This window comes from Pseudophryne corroboree, chromosome 2 (genome assembly GCF_028390025.1).
Source record: "Pseudophryne corroboree isolate aPseCor3 chromosome 2, aPseCor3.hap2, whole genome shotgun sequence".
NCBI lineage: Eukaryota > Metazoa > Chordata > Amphibia > Anura > Myobatrachidae > Pseudophryne > Pseudophryne corroboree.
Genome location: NC_086445.1, coordinates 205,231,200 through 205,247,322, shown reverse-complemented (window position 1 = coordinate 205,247,322; position 16,123 = coordinate 205,231,200). Strand labels below are relative to the sequence as shown.

The window sequence follows — 16,123 nt, the reverse complement described above, 5'->3', positions numbered from 1 at the left end:
GGGCACCATGTGATTTATCATCTCTAGGCAAGCTCAGTGATGACTTACCTCTTTCCGACGGCTGCAGCAAGCGTCTTCCAGGTCCCAACAGTCATGCAAGTGTGACTTCTGGCGCAGACTGCTGACTGAGCGACGGTTCCAGTGAGTATTTGCTCCCTATCCCTAACCCCTTCCCCTCCCTCTAATGCCTAACCCTAATGTACATATTCTGACACCGTCAACATTTCACATGTCAACATTAGTAGAATGTAGATATGTGGTATGTCGACATTTTGACAATGTTGACATCATAATTGTCAACACTATGAATATTAACGTTGAAGTCAACCTAATTATAATAACTACAATCCCATGTTCCGCCACTTCTTAAACAATTTTCTGCCTCCTTTGACCGATGGACTTATGGATATCCAATCATAAAAATATATATATAAATGTGTGGTTGTGATTCAATAGTGTTAATAATAAATTGTTTATTATTTTTATATAAATCACCTTATGAATTTGTAGAGAACGCTGTATGTTATTTAGCTTAGTTACATACAAGTCTCTGACCAGTGCTGTAAATGTCCATTTCTATTTTACATTTGCCGATCCGAGCCTGGCTAATAATGTTGGATCCTGCGTCAACAAACTGACAGAGAAGGTGGATGTTGAGAACTTAAAGCATTTTTTGTTGTTGAAAGTGTTTATATGTGGATTTTACTTTGTTGATGGATCGAATGATGATTAAAGTGATAATGTTAGTCTTTTTATAGTGTTCAGCAGTGGTTCTCAACAGTGGACGACTAAAGCTTGATATTCATTTTTACTGAGCTACAGATGAACCATTTCATAGTAAAATGGGAATGCGCCAAACTCCTAGCATGTGCACAGGAGTCACGATCGATAAATCTTTGGTGTGTATTATACATGCAAAAGATGTTATTGTACTTTGTGTAACGTGCGACAACATAGGTGTTATTTAACTTTCTGCCGCCATCAAATTTTGTGATATAAGAGAGGAAAAGGATTAAAACCATCAGTCTCCCAGCTACTGCGAGTTGTTTGAATTTGTTTATTAAAAAAAAGGAAAAGTACCTGTCCTTTAGCAAGACCTTCAAATCCATCATGAACAGCGAACATCCTGTGACCTTGTATAATGCCAATCCTGACAGTGGATCTAACAGCGGCATTCATGCCAGCTGCAGGGGCACCGACATTCAGCACAGCCAGGTTATAGCCACTCTGTAAGTAATGAGATAGTGATAAATGGGACCTATTCCTCTTCCTGGTAACTGTCCTTGTCAGCAGGCTCTATGAACAGCAAGGTATATGTTACAATTAAAGCAATGTACTATGGAAGCAGCTACAACTCACCTTTGGCTAGATCAGTGCATTACTGTTTAATGAAAATATAGTGGACGTATGAAAATCTTTTTAATGGAGATCTAAACCCATACACGATAATCTCCGTGTTCACACCAGAAATCCTCTAAAAAGTGTCAATTTTACAAATAATAATATATTGATAATTAATACAGACCTTTATAGAAGGAGGTCTTATGTGAGCGAGTGTTCTGTAAACATTCCAATTGTTTTCAAAACTCCTGCAAAAACAAGAGTGTACAATTAGCTGATACAGTATAATATAGCATATTACAATATATACAGCGATGGCCAATATAAGCAATTAATCCTTCCTTCCTCCTCTCATTTACACTCAAAAATTGAAAATTGGATTGTAATTAATTATAATAAAACAGCACCATTATTCTTTGCATCAGTTCTTATCACTGTCTCTTAGGGCCTAATTCAGACCTAATCGCTGTCTGCGATCCAAAGCCGGATTAAGGGGTGCCCCGGGGGTCAGTACCCCGGGCCCCCCTGTTTTAAGCTGCAATCAGATAGTCGCCGCCCAGGAAGAGTGAAAACCCGCCCGTGCAAGTGTGCAAATGCATGCGTACGCCATGTGAAAATTTTGCCAGACAGCGGACAGCTGCAAATCCGTTCGCAACTCACTCACCATCTAATGATTTTTCCAGTCTGTGCATAGCCCAGGACTTACTCCTACAGTGCGATACAGACAGACTGATCTGGTCCAGAGCCGACGTCAGACACCCGCCTTGAAAACACTTGGGAACGCCTGCGTTTTTCCTGACACTCCCTGAAAAAGGCCAGTTACCACCCACAAACGTCCGCTTCCTGTCAATCACCTTGCGATCGAAATTTTCGCACTATACTGTCGCGGTTTGGTGAATATTTCTTTAATATGTCTATGATGAAACGCATTGTTTGAGCTCTTTACCTTCTGTATCAGGTCACTGTACGTTACTGTCTGTAACATTGGAGGTAATTCCAAGTTGATCGCAGCAGGAAATTTTTTAGCAGTTGGGCAAAACCATGTGCACTGCAGGGGGGGCAGCTATAACATTTGAAGAGAGAGTTAGATTTGGGTGGGTTATTTTGTTTCTGCGCAGGGTAAATACTGGCTGCTTTATTTTTACACTGCAATTTAGATTGCAGATTGAACTCACCACACCCAAATCTATCTCTCTCTGCACATGTTATATCTGCCTCCCCTGCAGTGCACATGGTTTTGCCCAACTGCTAACAAAGTTCCTGCTGCGATTAACTCAGAATTACCCCCATTGTCTCCTAATGTTGGCACTTCCTCAATAAGAGAAAGTTATACTGTTGCTGGCTACAGTGTATACATTTTTCATCAGCGCCTATTTATTAAGATGTTTGCAAATATTTTACCTTCCTCTTAACTTTACAGCATCCTGGAATCGTTTCTCATTCATAGCCTGTGTCACGTCCTTGGTCTGATAACAAAAGGAAAATATTACAATAATCCTTATTAGCCCTTGGCACATTATCTCTTGCCATATATGTACAGGTTAGGGATAGCTCATCTTGTAGCCTGTTATTGGTGAGAATATCTGGCACACAGAACTGATCACAAAGGCCTGATTCACATTCAGCACACTGGACGCAAAGTACCGATGTTCGGTATTTTGCACATGCGCCGGACGCAGTTTGGCTGCATGTGTCAAGAGATTGACAGTTGCTAGACATTTTGGGAGGGAGGGGGCAGCAGTTTCCAAAAACGAATGTGTATGTATTCTGATGGAGATTTTTTGGCCTCTTGGAAGGAGCTGTGGCGGCCATCTTACGAGACCTCATTGGTCACTAAGCTGGCCGATGGTGTTGCAGGTGATCCTATGCTGCATAACACTGGATCACAAATGCACGCAGAAGGCTTCTACTTATATCAGATGCCTCTTGCTGCATTACCATATATGTGCATCACCGCTGCTTCTAACCACATCCTAATCAGGCCCAGAGTGCCTTCTCTTACAGTCAATGTGATGAGCCCTGATAAATAATTTAATGAGCAGGGGAAATAAAAGGCACTGGGGGTTATTCAGGTTTGTTAGCACACTAATGGGCAAAACCATGTTGCACTGAAGGTTGGGCAGACATAACATGTGCAGAAATATTTAGATTTGGGTGCGTCATATTGTTTATGTGCAGGGTAAATACTGGCTGCTTTATTTTTACACTGCAATTTAGATTTCAGTTTGAACACACCCGATCCAAATCTAACTCTCTCTGCACATATTACATCTGCCCCACCTGCAGTGTAACATTTGCTAACAAACCTGAATAAGGTACACAGTGTGGAAAGGTAAGGCAATATCAAAGCTTTATTTATAATAATTAGTATATATTATGCATGGTGCTACAAATACCACCAGAAAACCCCAAACCCCAAGCATTCCAGACAATAGATCATCATACATGTGTTATCCATTATATGGAGGTTGCCATATATACTGAATTATTTTTTCACAGAAAGTGCCACATATAATAAATACAATGCTCCTGGGCCAAATTAAAAAATACAGTATAGAGATTGTGGAGGATGCTATGATAGGTGGATGAAATCTGCAGGATGACAATTATATTGAGCTTCAATCATGAAAATAGAATGAATGTATATTATAATATTTTATTAGAAAATTCCTGTTAGTCTCTGCCATTGTCATAGTTCTCTGATGTACTAAAGTAAGTGAGCCCAGAACAAACTTTTACACCTCGGCAGATCCAAAAATGTGTGTGTGATGTTAAAAGAGTATTTGACCTGTTGGATAAAGGATTTATATATACATGTTGTTCCGTCTCTGTGAGGAAACAAGCCATTATGTAGAACACTTGGGTAAGGTGTGACATACCACTTGCACACATTCCATTAAAGGCAGGCGGATTGCTTGATTCCCAGACAAGCTGACCACGCAAGCTGGCGTATCTGGTGTTCCTTCCAATAAGGCCATCACAGCTTCAACGCCCATTCGACTTCCCTAGGAGAAGGCAGAAAAGCACACTGAACCCAAATACATTAGGGATGACAGAAAGGAAAGGTTTCAGTCACTGCACTGTGACCACACTATAGTGAGTCAATTATCACTGCAGCTTCATGTTAGAATTCACCAAGTTCTAGAGCAAGACTGACATATTCTAAAGAACTAATACTGTATTTCCCCTAAACTCCTGATTTACATATAGCTTATATTTATCTACATTCACAGGTCTATTAATTACATTTCTATTCTATGACTATATGTATGGCTCTGTACTATTCCTTCCACACCTACACAGAGACTCAGCAAGTAAATCATTTCTCATGATTTACAGCTTCTATGATCCCATTCATTTCTGGACTCATTTTGGCTTTGCCCTCTGGAAAACGTGGGGTGGAGACAGGGCCGGTGCTAGGGTGTTTGGCGCCTCCCAGTAAACTATAGATTTGCGCCCTCCCATATTTTACAATGGGACAGCGTGCTGCAAAAAGGGGTGTGGTCTGACAAGGAAGGGGAGTGGCCACACAATAGTACCCCCATTTCAAATTACGCCACACATCAGCACAATCTTATTCACATTACCCTGCGCATAGTAGTGCTGTTTATACACATAATATCCCCAGTAGTAGCGCCGGTTATACACATAATATCCCCAGTAGTAGCGCCGGTTATACGCATAAAGGCTCTCATTCGCTAGCTGATTTTAGCAGCATTGCACACGCTAAGCTGCCGCCTACTGGGAGTGTATCTTAGCATAGCAAAATTGCGAACGAAAGATTAGCAGAATTGCAAATAGAAATTTCTTAGCAGTTTCTGAGTAGCTCGAGACGTACTCAGCCATTGCGATCAGTTCAGTCAGTTTAGTTCCTGGTTTGACGTCACAAACACACCCAGCGTTCGCCCAGACACTCCCCCGTTTCTTCAGACACTCCCGCGTTTTTCCCAGAAACGCCAGCGTTTTTTCGCACACGCCCAGAAAATGGCCAGTTTCCGCCCAGAAACACCCACTTCCTGTCAATCACAGTACGATCACCAGAACGATGAAAAAAAACCTCGTTATGCCGTGAGTAAAATACCTAACTTTTGTGTAAAATAACTAAGCGCATGAACTCTGCGAACCTTGCGCATGCGCAGTAAGCAACTAATCGCAATATAGCGAAAATCGGCAACGAGCGAACAACTCGGAATGACCCCCAATAGCCCCTGTGGGTGGTCTTCAGTATGCCGGCGGTCGGGCTCCCGGCGACCAGCATACCGGCGCCGGGAGCCCGACAGCCGGCATACCAACACTTATTCTCCCTCGTGGGGGTCCACGACCCCCCTGGAGGGAGAATAAAATAGTGTGGCGCGCGTAGCGTGGCGAGCGCAGCGAGCCCGCAAGGGGCTTATTTGCGCTCGCCACACTGTCGGTAAGGCGGCGGTCGGGCTCCCGGCGCCGGTATGCTGGTCGCCGGGAGCCCGACCACCGGCATATCGTAGTGAACCCGCCCCTGTAGTAGCGCCGGTTATATGCATAAAAGCCCCTGTAGTAGCGCTGGTTATATGCATAATAGCCGCTGTAGTAGTGCCGGTTATATATAATGCCCCATAGGCGTAGGCAGCTAATTTTATTAGGGGGTGCACCGCACGAGGGGTGTGTCTAGCAGTATTTTACATTCTCTCAGTAAAATCACATAGCTTAATCTAATTTCTCTCTAGTTCCTAATTATAATTTAGATGTAATACACCCCAGAGAAATAAAATTAAACCAACCGGTACTGTCTCTCTGCTACTGCATAACCCTGAGCCCTAGCTGTCGCTGCACCCTATCGCTACTTACACTTCTCCAACCTATCCCTGACCCAGTGGCGGAACTAGAGAGTGGTGGGCCGAGGTGCATATGCATTCCCACCACACACACACACACACACACACACACACCCCTTGCAACCCCCCCCCCCCCTTCCCGCCAATCTGTAAAGTATGGGAGATTTAGGGGGCCGAACATTTTAGATTTAATACAAGAGAAGTAAAGTTTTAAATTTACACTTGTGCCGTCAGAGCCACACTGGGCTCTTTCTATGTCCTCAGACTCCTCCTACGCAGGACACCAGCATTTGTCACACATGTCTCCATGCTCACCAGCTACTGACAGTAGTGCCCCTTATTCACATTACGCCACATAGTATGAGCCAAATTCAAATTACGCCACACAGTATGAGCAGAAATTCACATATCGCCACATGGTATGAGCAGAAATTCACATATCGCCACATGGTATGAGCAGAAATTCACATATCGCCACATGGTATGAGCAGAAATTCACATTACGCCAAACGCTTGGAGCAGAAATTCACATTACGCCACACAGTATAAAACAACATTTATATTACGCAACACAGTATGGCCCCAGCGGTGCCAGATACAGATTACCCCCCGCCCCCAGAAGTGCCAGATACAGATAATGCCCCCCCACCCAGAGGTGCCAGATACCGATACCCCCCTTCCCCCCCCCCGAGGTGCCAGGTACGGGTAATCCCCGCCCCCCCAGAGGTGCCAGATAGAGATAATGCCCCCTCCCCCCAGAGGTGCCAGGTACAGATAATTCGCCCTCCCCCCAGAGGTGCCAGATAGAGATAATGCCCCCTCCCCCCAGAGGTGCCAGATACAGATAATCCCCCCTCCCCCCAGAGGTGCCAGATACAGATAATCCCCCCTCCCCCCCAGAGGTGCCAGATACAGATAATCCCCCCCTCCCCCCCAGAGGTGCCAGATACAGATAATCCCCCCTCCCCCCCAGAGGTGCCAGATACAGATAATCCCCCCCTCCCCCCCAGAGGTGCCAGATACAGATAATCCCCCCTCCCCCCCAGAGGTGCCAGATACAGATAATCCCCCCTCCCCCCCAGAGGTGCCAGATACAGATAATCCCCCCTCCCCCCAGAGGTGCCAGATACAGATAATTCCCCCCCTCCCCCCCAGAGGTGCCAGATACAGATAATCCCCCCTCCCCCCCAGAGGTGCCAGATACAGATAATCCCCCCTCCCCCCAGAGGTGCCAGGTACAGATAATTCGCCCTCCCCCCAGAGGTGCCAGATACAGATAATCCCCCCTCCCCCCCAGAGGTGCCAGATACAGATAATCCCCCCCTCCCCCCCAGAGGTGCCAGATACAGATAATCCCCCCTCCCCCCAGAGGTGCCAGGTACAGATAATTCGCCCTCCCCCCAGAGGTGCCAGATACAGATAATCCCCCCTCCCCCCCAGAGGTGCCAGCTACAGATAATCCCCCCCTCCCCCCCCCAGAGGTGCCAGATACAGATAATCCCCCCTCCCCCCAGAGGTGCCAGATACAGATAATCCCCCAGTAGTGCTCACCGCCGCTGCTGTTGCTGGCTTGCTGCTGCTTCTTGTGCTATGTGAGGGGAGGAGAGCGCAGTGCAGCGAGCGTTTCTCCTAAATCCCGCTCCTCACTGACAGAAGCCCTCATTTGAAACATGGCGCCAGCCGTCAGTCTATCAAAGCTAGCGGCCCGGCAGCCAATCAAGAGCTGCCGTGGCCGGTCCACGAACTCTGATTGGCTGGCAGCCGACACCAAATTTAGAATGGACGGGTGCGGGCTTGGGCGCAGGGAGCATCGATCGGCACCGATCTCAGGGAGGACAGAAACCTCCCGTGCGCACGCCTATTAAATGCCCTCAGAAGTGCCATTTTTTTTTTTTTTTACAAATTATGCCCCCCTCCCACCCACACACACACACACACACACACACACACACACACACACACACACACACACACACACACACACACACACACACACACACACACATTGTAGATATACACACACACTTTCTCACTCTCTCCTTCAACATACCATTTGGCTGGCTGGAATCTGGATCTGCAGCAGTTTCTGTCCTCCTCCTACAGCATGTTCCCGTGTAGCTCTGCCCCTCGACACCATGTAGCCCCGCCCCCTTTTCTGACTATGACATGGATGGGCGCTGCAGGGGGCTAGAGGGAAGCTTCAAACGGTGTGACAGGCACAGCAGCCGGCAGCAGCAGCAGGGAGCCCAGGTGTAGCACAGGGATGCAGAGCAGGCAGAGTGCCTCTCCCAGCCTGGCACCTACCTGCTTTGCATCCCTTTGCAGAGCAGGTAGCGCCGGGCCTGGGTGGAGATAATATACGTGTGATGGAAGAGCCAGTGTATCACTAGCCTTAGTGTAGCTTTCATGGACAGGGAGCAGCACTTATATCAGTGTTTCTTATGGCTCCTTATGCAACTTTCCTATATGCGCAGTATAATACAATATATCATATCAATTGCAGATATTAATGACAACTGTACAAGTATGGAATGAATATCATCTTGATAATAAAGAGATTCCCTGGCCAACACATATCAATATAAGTATATAATACCTCTTCCAGTATAGGGAATAATATAATTAGATTCAGATGTCTACCCACAAAGAGTGATAATTACCAAAATGCGATCAAAGGCTGACGGTGTCCCACCACGCTGCACATGTCCAAGGACGGTGACTCTTGTGTCATAGCCAAGGCGCTTTACAACCAGCTGTTAGAAAGGTGTATTGGCACAATGCATTACTACAGGTAAGAGTTGGATCACAATTGCAATGTTACCATTTTCACTCAGTTTATTTAAAAAAATGAGCAATGGTTTTCTGATTTTTTTACAGACAATGCCGTCCTCTATACATAATAAGAGGGGTATTTATCAAAGCTCGGAGAGAGCTAAAATTATGAGAGAAAGTACTAACCAATCAGATTCTAATTTACATTTTACAGAGTTGTTACTTACATTTTTAATGTCCTCTGATGTGATAGGTTTGCCATTGTGATCAATTGCTCCTTCAGCAACTATAATAATATTAAGTCTTGATCCACGTCCCCTAGTCTGAGAAGAGCAGTGTCATTAGCAACATTTATAGAAAATAGCAGTGTCATTAGCACACTCACAAGCAGGGGGCACTGTAACACACTTAAAAAACTAAATGCAGACAGTGTATTGTGTTAATATGAAAGGGTTTGTGATTTTTGCATCACTAGCAACACCAGATTTTAGAAACCCACTAGCAAGTCCTATTGTGACTCTCACTGTGTAATGAAAATGAAATAATAATGAAATTTGATACCTCACTTAGTCTTCTGCAAAGATGCTCTTCCCAGTTCTCTTCAGGAGGAGACTCTGGAATAAACACCCAGTCTGCTCCGCATGCAAGAGCTGTTACTAGAGCCAAGTACCTACAACATGAGGTTAGAGGTACATAGGGTTATCATGAAAAGCTTATTCCCTGTGCAGACATGCCAAACCACTAATGATGATGAACCAACCATATACCATCTGGAGTGTGCTGGTGGCTGCTGATGCATATGGAGGCTCACTGAGCGATGAATGCATCCCAGTTACATACATCAGCACTGAACTAAACCCCTCATCACATAATACTACCATCAAGTAACCTCTCAGCTATTACAAATATTCCTGCCCTATTCTAGAGGGATTACATTCGTAAAGCCGCCGGGCGGGATGCAGACTATCAGTATCCCGACAGCTGCATCCCGCCCGGCAGAATACCAGCAGCTAGGCGTGCTGCGCGAGTCCACTTGCGTGCTTGCCACGCTGCGGTCTCGGTGGTTCACTGCGCTCGCCACAGGATCTATTCCCACCTTATGGGTGTCATGGACACCCATGAGTGGAAATAGCCCCTGTGCGCCGGTATTCCGGCTGGCGCTATTCCAGTGCCGGCATCCTGACAGCCGAGATCCCGACAGCTGGCAAATTAAACGGATCCCTTCTAGAGGAAACCTTAAATATTACCAAAATCCAACCCACTGAAATCTTCATTGATCAATTTTGGAAGAATTCAAAGTATATAGGAGCGGTCGCAGCACATCCTAAATAGATGTGTCTGCCTATTGGCTGGGCTGCATTACCCACTCAGTCTGGGGCTACTGACCCCGGGATGCTCTATGTAACTGTTAAATTCTCCAGTCACACCCTTACATAAAAGCTTGCAACTTATTAAGAACTGTATATATTTATTGCCTCATCAGAATAAAAAAATAAAGAGATATTGCCAACAATCTGTACATATCTGTATTAATTGGAAGTACATGCATCATTTCCGTTCTGTAAATGTACAATCAGGAGTAGATGTCTCCAGTGAGAACTTACCCACAGTGCCGACCCATCACTTCTAAAACAAATGTCCTTTGGTGACTGTAAAATGAATTTTTTATATCAGGTTAATTTTGTGTCTTCCAAAATTTCATAACGTAATATTTTTCTTACAATTCATACTGTAGATGGCAATAGAAATGCCCTTTCCCCAGCTCGATAAAAGATAGATAAGTATTTACCAAGGTTCCGGTTTGGATTCCAAATGTTGGCATAAACAAGTGAACGCAATACAATATTTTCTTTCCACATCAGTGGCAGGCAGGTTTTGTAGACTTAGCGTGGAGTAAACTTTTGTTTTCATGGGAAACTCTGACTGGTCCCTAGTTGTGTATTTCAACTTAGAACTTAGCACACACAGTATGGAACAGTCTGGTGCTAACAATACATATTTATATTTTTCCAACTACGAACACAATCTGAAGTCACCTTCAGATGTGACAAAATCCTCAAACCCTAGTAACTGTGCCATACACACAGTGCCGGATTAAAGGGGGGGCCCAGGGGATAGGTACCCCCGGGCCCTTGTTTGTCATGGGGCCCCCCAGCCGGAGCTTCTGTCCAGGAACGATTCTGCCCGTCTCCAGGCTCAACAGCCCACAGCATCACTCCCAGCGCTGCTGATGGCGGTGGAGCCTGGGGAGAAGTAAAATCGTCCCCAACGACTGCCACTCTCTTTTGCCCATAGTCCGGCTGCGGGCTACTGACTTGTCCTGAAGCCGAGCGGGCAGCTAGCAGCATTGTCCTCTACCTCTCCCCCCCAAGCAGGAATGGCACCTCCTCCTCCCCTCACATGCTTGCAGTCACGGTGAGCGGTGATCAGGCTCCGCAGCACCTCTCAGGGTCTTAGGTAGAGAGGTATGGTTGCTGCCCCAGCCCGTTACACTCAGCCGCCGTCGGTTGCTACAAGCTGAATCACTGGGCGCTGCTCTGATGCGTTAATAGATATCAGCGCGCCCAGTCACGGCTGTCCCGCTTTCATCAGTCTGAAGTGAACCCGGCGGCTCCGCCTCCTGCAACTGAGAACTCAGCATGAATAGAGGAGCGCTGCCCTTCCATGGAACCTCACATCCCGGAAGAACAGCCCCCAGCCCCAATCACACTTTTTAAAAAGTTAAGTGAGTGGCATCTTGACTTTAAAATATATAAGGGGTGTGTGGGGGAGTGCTGATTGGTATATATGTATATAAGGGGTGTGTGGGAGAGCGGGTGGTAGGTATATATTTATATAAGGAGTGTGTATGGGAGGAGGCTATAGGTACATATGTATATAAGGGGGGTGTGTGGGAGGGGGTGATAGGTATATAAGGGGTGTGGGTGGTGATAGGCATACAGTATATAGGGGTGATTAATATAAAATATATAAGGGGAGTACAATACAGTATCTATCTATCTACTTGTGATGGTCTGCCATCGGATGTGTTTTATATACCACAGCTGCTGCAGAGTTTGAATTTGGAGGGTAACCGACACGTAATCCCTTGTAGCCACCAAGTGCCAGAGCGATGTATGTATGTATGTATGTATATATATATATATATATATATATATATAAAAATGCAGGAATGGTTGTGCAATCAATGTCCTTAAATCTCCTGATTTTTAGTCCACAATTCAATCGATGCAAGTGCTGGCACTTCAATAAACAGCGTAACCACAGCTGTACTGTTCCAATGTGCACTAAAAAAGAGTGAAGGCGCACTCAATGAGCAGGTATAACAGGTAATTTAATACAATGATAAAAGCTCACATACATCTCAGTTTAAAACAGCCGGCTCACGAACAAATCCATAGTGCCTCCGGATAGCAACTGGTGAATCGTTCTCTGCCGCTCAATCAGCAAATGGTCTCCTCAGCGTGTATGCTCATGGACTCAGCAACAAACTCCGATCGCTCAGAGCTGTCCTTCCCGGCCACGCCCAACGCGTTTCGTCACTGCCGGACTTCGTCAGGGGGTGTGGTCTAAATCACTCTGACTCTCATTTTTATATCACATATACCAATCAATTAATTATCAAAAAACTATAAATTTTCACTATTTCGTGCCATACGCACTTCTGCAATATATCTAAAGATTAATTTACACAAATATACACTTTATTAATCAATCAGCTAAGAGAATAAAACCTTCTTATTCAGCATAAATTAGCAGATTTTTTATGGCCGGGAAGGACAGCTCTGAGCGATCGGAGTTTGTTGCTGAGTCCATGAGCATACACGCTGAGGAGACCATTTGCTGATTGAGCGGCAGAGAACGATTCACCAGTTGCTATCCGGAGGCACTATGGATTTGTTCGTGAGCCGGCTGTTTTAAACTGAGATGTATGTGAGCTTTTATCATTGTATTAAATTACCTGTTATACCTGCTCATTGAGTGCGCCTTCACTCTTTTTTAATATATATATATATATATTTTAAAACAAAAGGTAACCTTTTTTCTGCGCTATACCACTAGTCTCAAACCACTGAGAAATACCTTCTGTCAGATGAGGTATAAAGAATAGATATGAAAAGGAAAAAGGTTCTAGTGGGAGCCAATACGCCTTTAGAATAACTATGTTTAAAAGTTTTTATTCATACACAAACAGACGACATTTACAACCTAAACATTCGTCTTTGGTACAAATTACTAAAAATTCAGTAAAATGATATAAATCTTATATAAACACGTTTCAGTTGATGTGAGGATTTTACAATCAGGTGATCACAATCAGAATTTTGAAGAGATATATCTCCAACCAGAAATTTGTGGTGAAGGCTTTATGAATCCGAAATCGCAAAATCCAATGCGTTTCGTCCGTTAGGACTTCATCAGGGGTTAACAATCAGTTCTTATAATAGATTGGATTACCACTGGTTATGACTGGTTAGGGTTCTCAATGTTATATCCAATCACAAGTATGTTTTCAATTAATATGGTATCTAATCTCATCAGGGATAATGAAACTCTACAGTCCACCTCGGCTTCAATAAGTATCACCAAAAGGGTTTTAATAAATTCCCAATCCTGAACAGTACTGTACCTTCTTACTGGGACATGCACAACCTCACAGGATCACAACCAGTAAGAAGGTACAGTACTGTTCAGGATTGGGAATTTATTAAAACCCTTTTGGTGAAACTTATTGAAGCCGAGGTGGACTGAAGAGTTTCATTATCCCTGATGAGATTAGATACCATATTAATTGAAAACATACTTGTGATTGGATATAACATTGAGAACCCTAACCAGTCATAACCAGTGGTAATCCAATCTATTATAAGAACTGATTGTTAACCCCTGATGAAGTCCTAACGGACGAAACGCGTTGGGTTTTGCGATTTCGGATTCATAAAGCCTTCACCACAAATTTCTGGTTGGAGATATATCTCTTCAAAATTCTGATTGTGATCACCTGATTGTAAAATCCTCACATCAACTGAAACATGTGTTTATATAAGATTGTTATATCATGTTACTGAATTTTTAGTAATTTGTACCAAAGACGAATGTTTAGGTTGTAAATGTCGTCTGTTTGTTTATGAATAAAAACTTTTAAACATAGTTATTCTAAAGGCGTATTGGCTCCCACTAGAACCTTTTTCCTTTTTATATATATATATATATATATATATATATATATATAATCTGCATGGGGAGGAGGCACAGTGGGCACAGCCAGGGGTACAGCACTGATATGAGTGAGAGGGCCCCCCTGTCTTCCGTGCCCTGGGCCCCCCCAAGGCTTAATCGGGCCCTGCATACACAGTGATGTTTTAGGGTTCTTATAGTTCCCAATGTTACACATTCTGCATGTCAGCACAGCCTAGTGGCTGGGGACAGTACTACAAGTAGTCTACAACTACTGCAAAAGTCTCTCAGGTCACCACTAGTGAATGAAGCTGTAATCTCAAGGGTAAAGGAAAACTACATGCACAGCACTAATTATTGCAGTGGTACCAAAACTGGGCGCCACGACATACACTGGTGGTCAGGTCCCAAATCAAACTTTATCTCTCTCCACTTTATCTCTTTCCAAGGCTTGATACATCTTGCCCCTAGTCTGTAAAATGACATATAGAAGTTGATTGATTGGCACTTCATCTCTCTCTAAGCTTTGATAAATATCCCCCTAAGTATTTATCTCTGCTGACATCCAAATGGAATGCACCAAGAGTGAGAACATTCCTGCTGAGAATTCTGGACTCCTGGCAGAATGTAATGTACAGTAAGTAGTGTCTGCTTTCCTCCCCTGCCCACCTTGAACCTCCATCCTCCCCTTCCCAGGTTTCTCCCATCCACTGTGTAAGTCTGTGCTCCCCATCTATGTTTATGTCTGTTATTCTCTTTTTGGGGGAGATGAAATGAAAGGGGTCATTCCGAGTTGATCGCTCGCTAGCAACTTTCTGCAGCGCTGCGATCAGGTTAAATCTCAGCAAAACTGCGCATGCGTATGCACCGCAATGCGTAGGCGCGTTGTAAGGGTACAAAGAGGATCGGGGCGATGGATTTAACGAAGAATCCATTCACACAGCCGATCGCAAGGTGATTGACAGAAAGAGGACATTTGTGGGTGTCAACTGACCGCTTTCTGGGAGTGTTTGGAAAAATGCAGGCGTGTCCAAGCGTTTGCAGGGTGGGTGGGTGGGTGTCTGATGTCAATTCCGGGACCAAAAATACTAAAGTGATCGCATCGGCAGTGTAAGTCCAGAGCTACTCAGAAACTGCAAAAATCTTTTTTGTGCCGTCAGCTGCAAAAGCGTTCACACACTCGCACAGCCAAAATACACTCCCCCATAGGTGGCGACTATCTGATCGCAGCGCTGCAAAAAGTTGCTAGTGAGCGATCAACTCAGAATAACCCCCTAAGTGTGAAGTTCCATCTACAGACACAGCAGGTTATTATGGGGCAGATGTATTAAGCCAGGTGAAGTGATAAAGTGGAAGGTGATAACGCACCAGCCAGTGAGCTCCTAACTGTAATTTTTTCAAACCCAGCCTGTAACATGGAAGTTAGGAGCTGATTGGCTAGTGCGTTATCACCTTCCACTTTATCACTTCACCAGGCTTAATACATCTGCCCCTATGTTTGGAAAACCTAGCTTGTCTTATATTGCATCTCTATGGGGAGCGAGCAAAACAAGTGAGGTTCTCCTGTTGGACGACACCAATCTAACATCTCACCACTAGCAGAATTTCCCATTTTCCGTGAATAAAATTATGAGAACCTACGGGTGCTGTGGACTGAGAACGTTTTGGAACCACATAATTATTGTAATAAACAAATAAAATAAAAAATATTTTTTCTAAAATTTGGATGAATATAAAACAATTATTATCTATTTTATATAGTTTACAGCATCATATATAAAAACTATAACTTTTCCCAAAAACAGATAACATAACATAGAATGACCTCTGTGCTGTTGTTGTAATGGCATCCACTATTTCCATTATCCGGTGAAGGGCAGAATCAGTGCCGATTGTCATATCTGTTCCACAGAAGTCATTGTCAATGGAGCCGACCAATCCGACGATATTCAGAAAGCTAGAATTACTAGATTCTGCAGATGAGATTTTTCCTAAAGAAACAGACTGAGTTTAATACAAGT

General features: G+C 44.3%; 1 protein-coding gene across 3 annotated transcripts in view; it reads right to left on the bottom strand.

The window, feature by feature from the left end:
* The window catches only part of LOC135009056 (ATP-dependent 6-phosphofructokinase, muscle type), a 237,126-nt gene that overhangs the window by 43,949 nt on the left and 177,054 nt on the right, over positions 1–16,123 (bottom strand). For all 3 annotated transcript variants that reach the window (XM_063952247.1, XM_063952246.1, XM_063952248.1), the window contains exons 7-15: positions 15,928–16,093; positions 10,529–10,573; positions 9,486–9,594; positions 9,152–9,247; positions 8,813–8,905; positions 4,221–4,346; positions 2,743–2,807; positions 1,526–1,589; positions 1,081–1,227 (exon numbers count right to left, since the gene is read on the bottom strand). In XM_063952247.1, the coding sequence (XP_063808317.1) occupies positions 1,081–1,227; positions 1,526–1,589; positions 2,743–2,807; positions 4,221–4,346; positions 8,813–8,905; positions 9,152–9,247; positions 9,486–9,594; positions 10,529–10,573; positions 15,928–16,093 (911 nt within the window). The remainder of the gene's footprint in view (positions 1–1,080; positions 1,228–1,525; positions 1,590–2,742; positions 2,808–4,220; positions 4,347–8,812; positions 8,906–9,151; positions 9,248–9,485; positions 9,595–10,528; positions 10,574–15,927; positions 16,094–16,123) is intronic.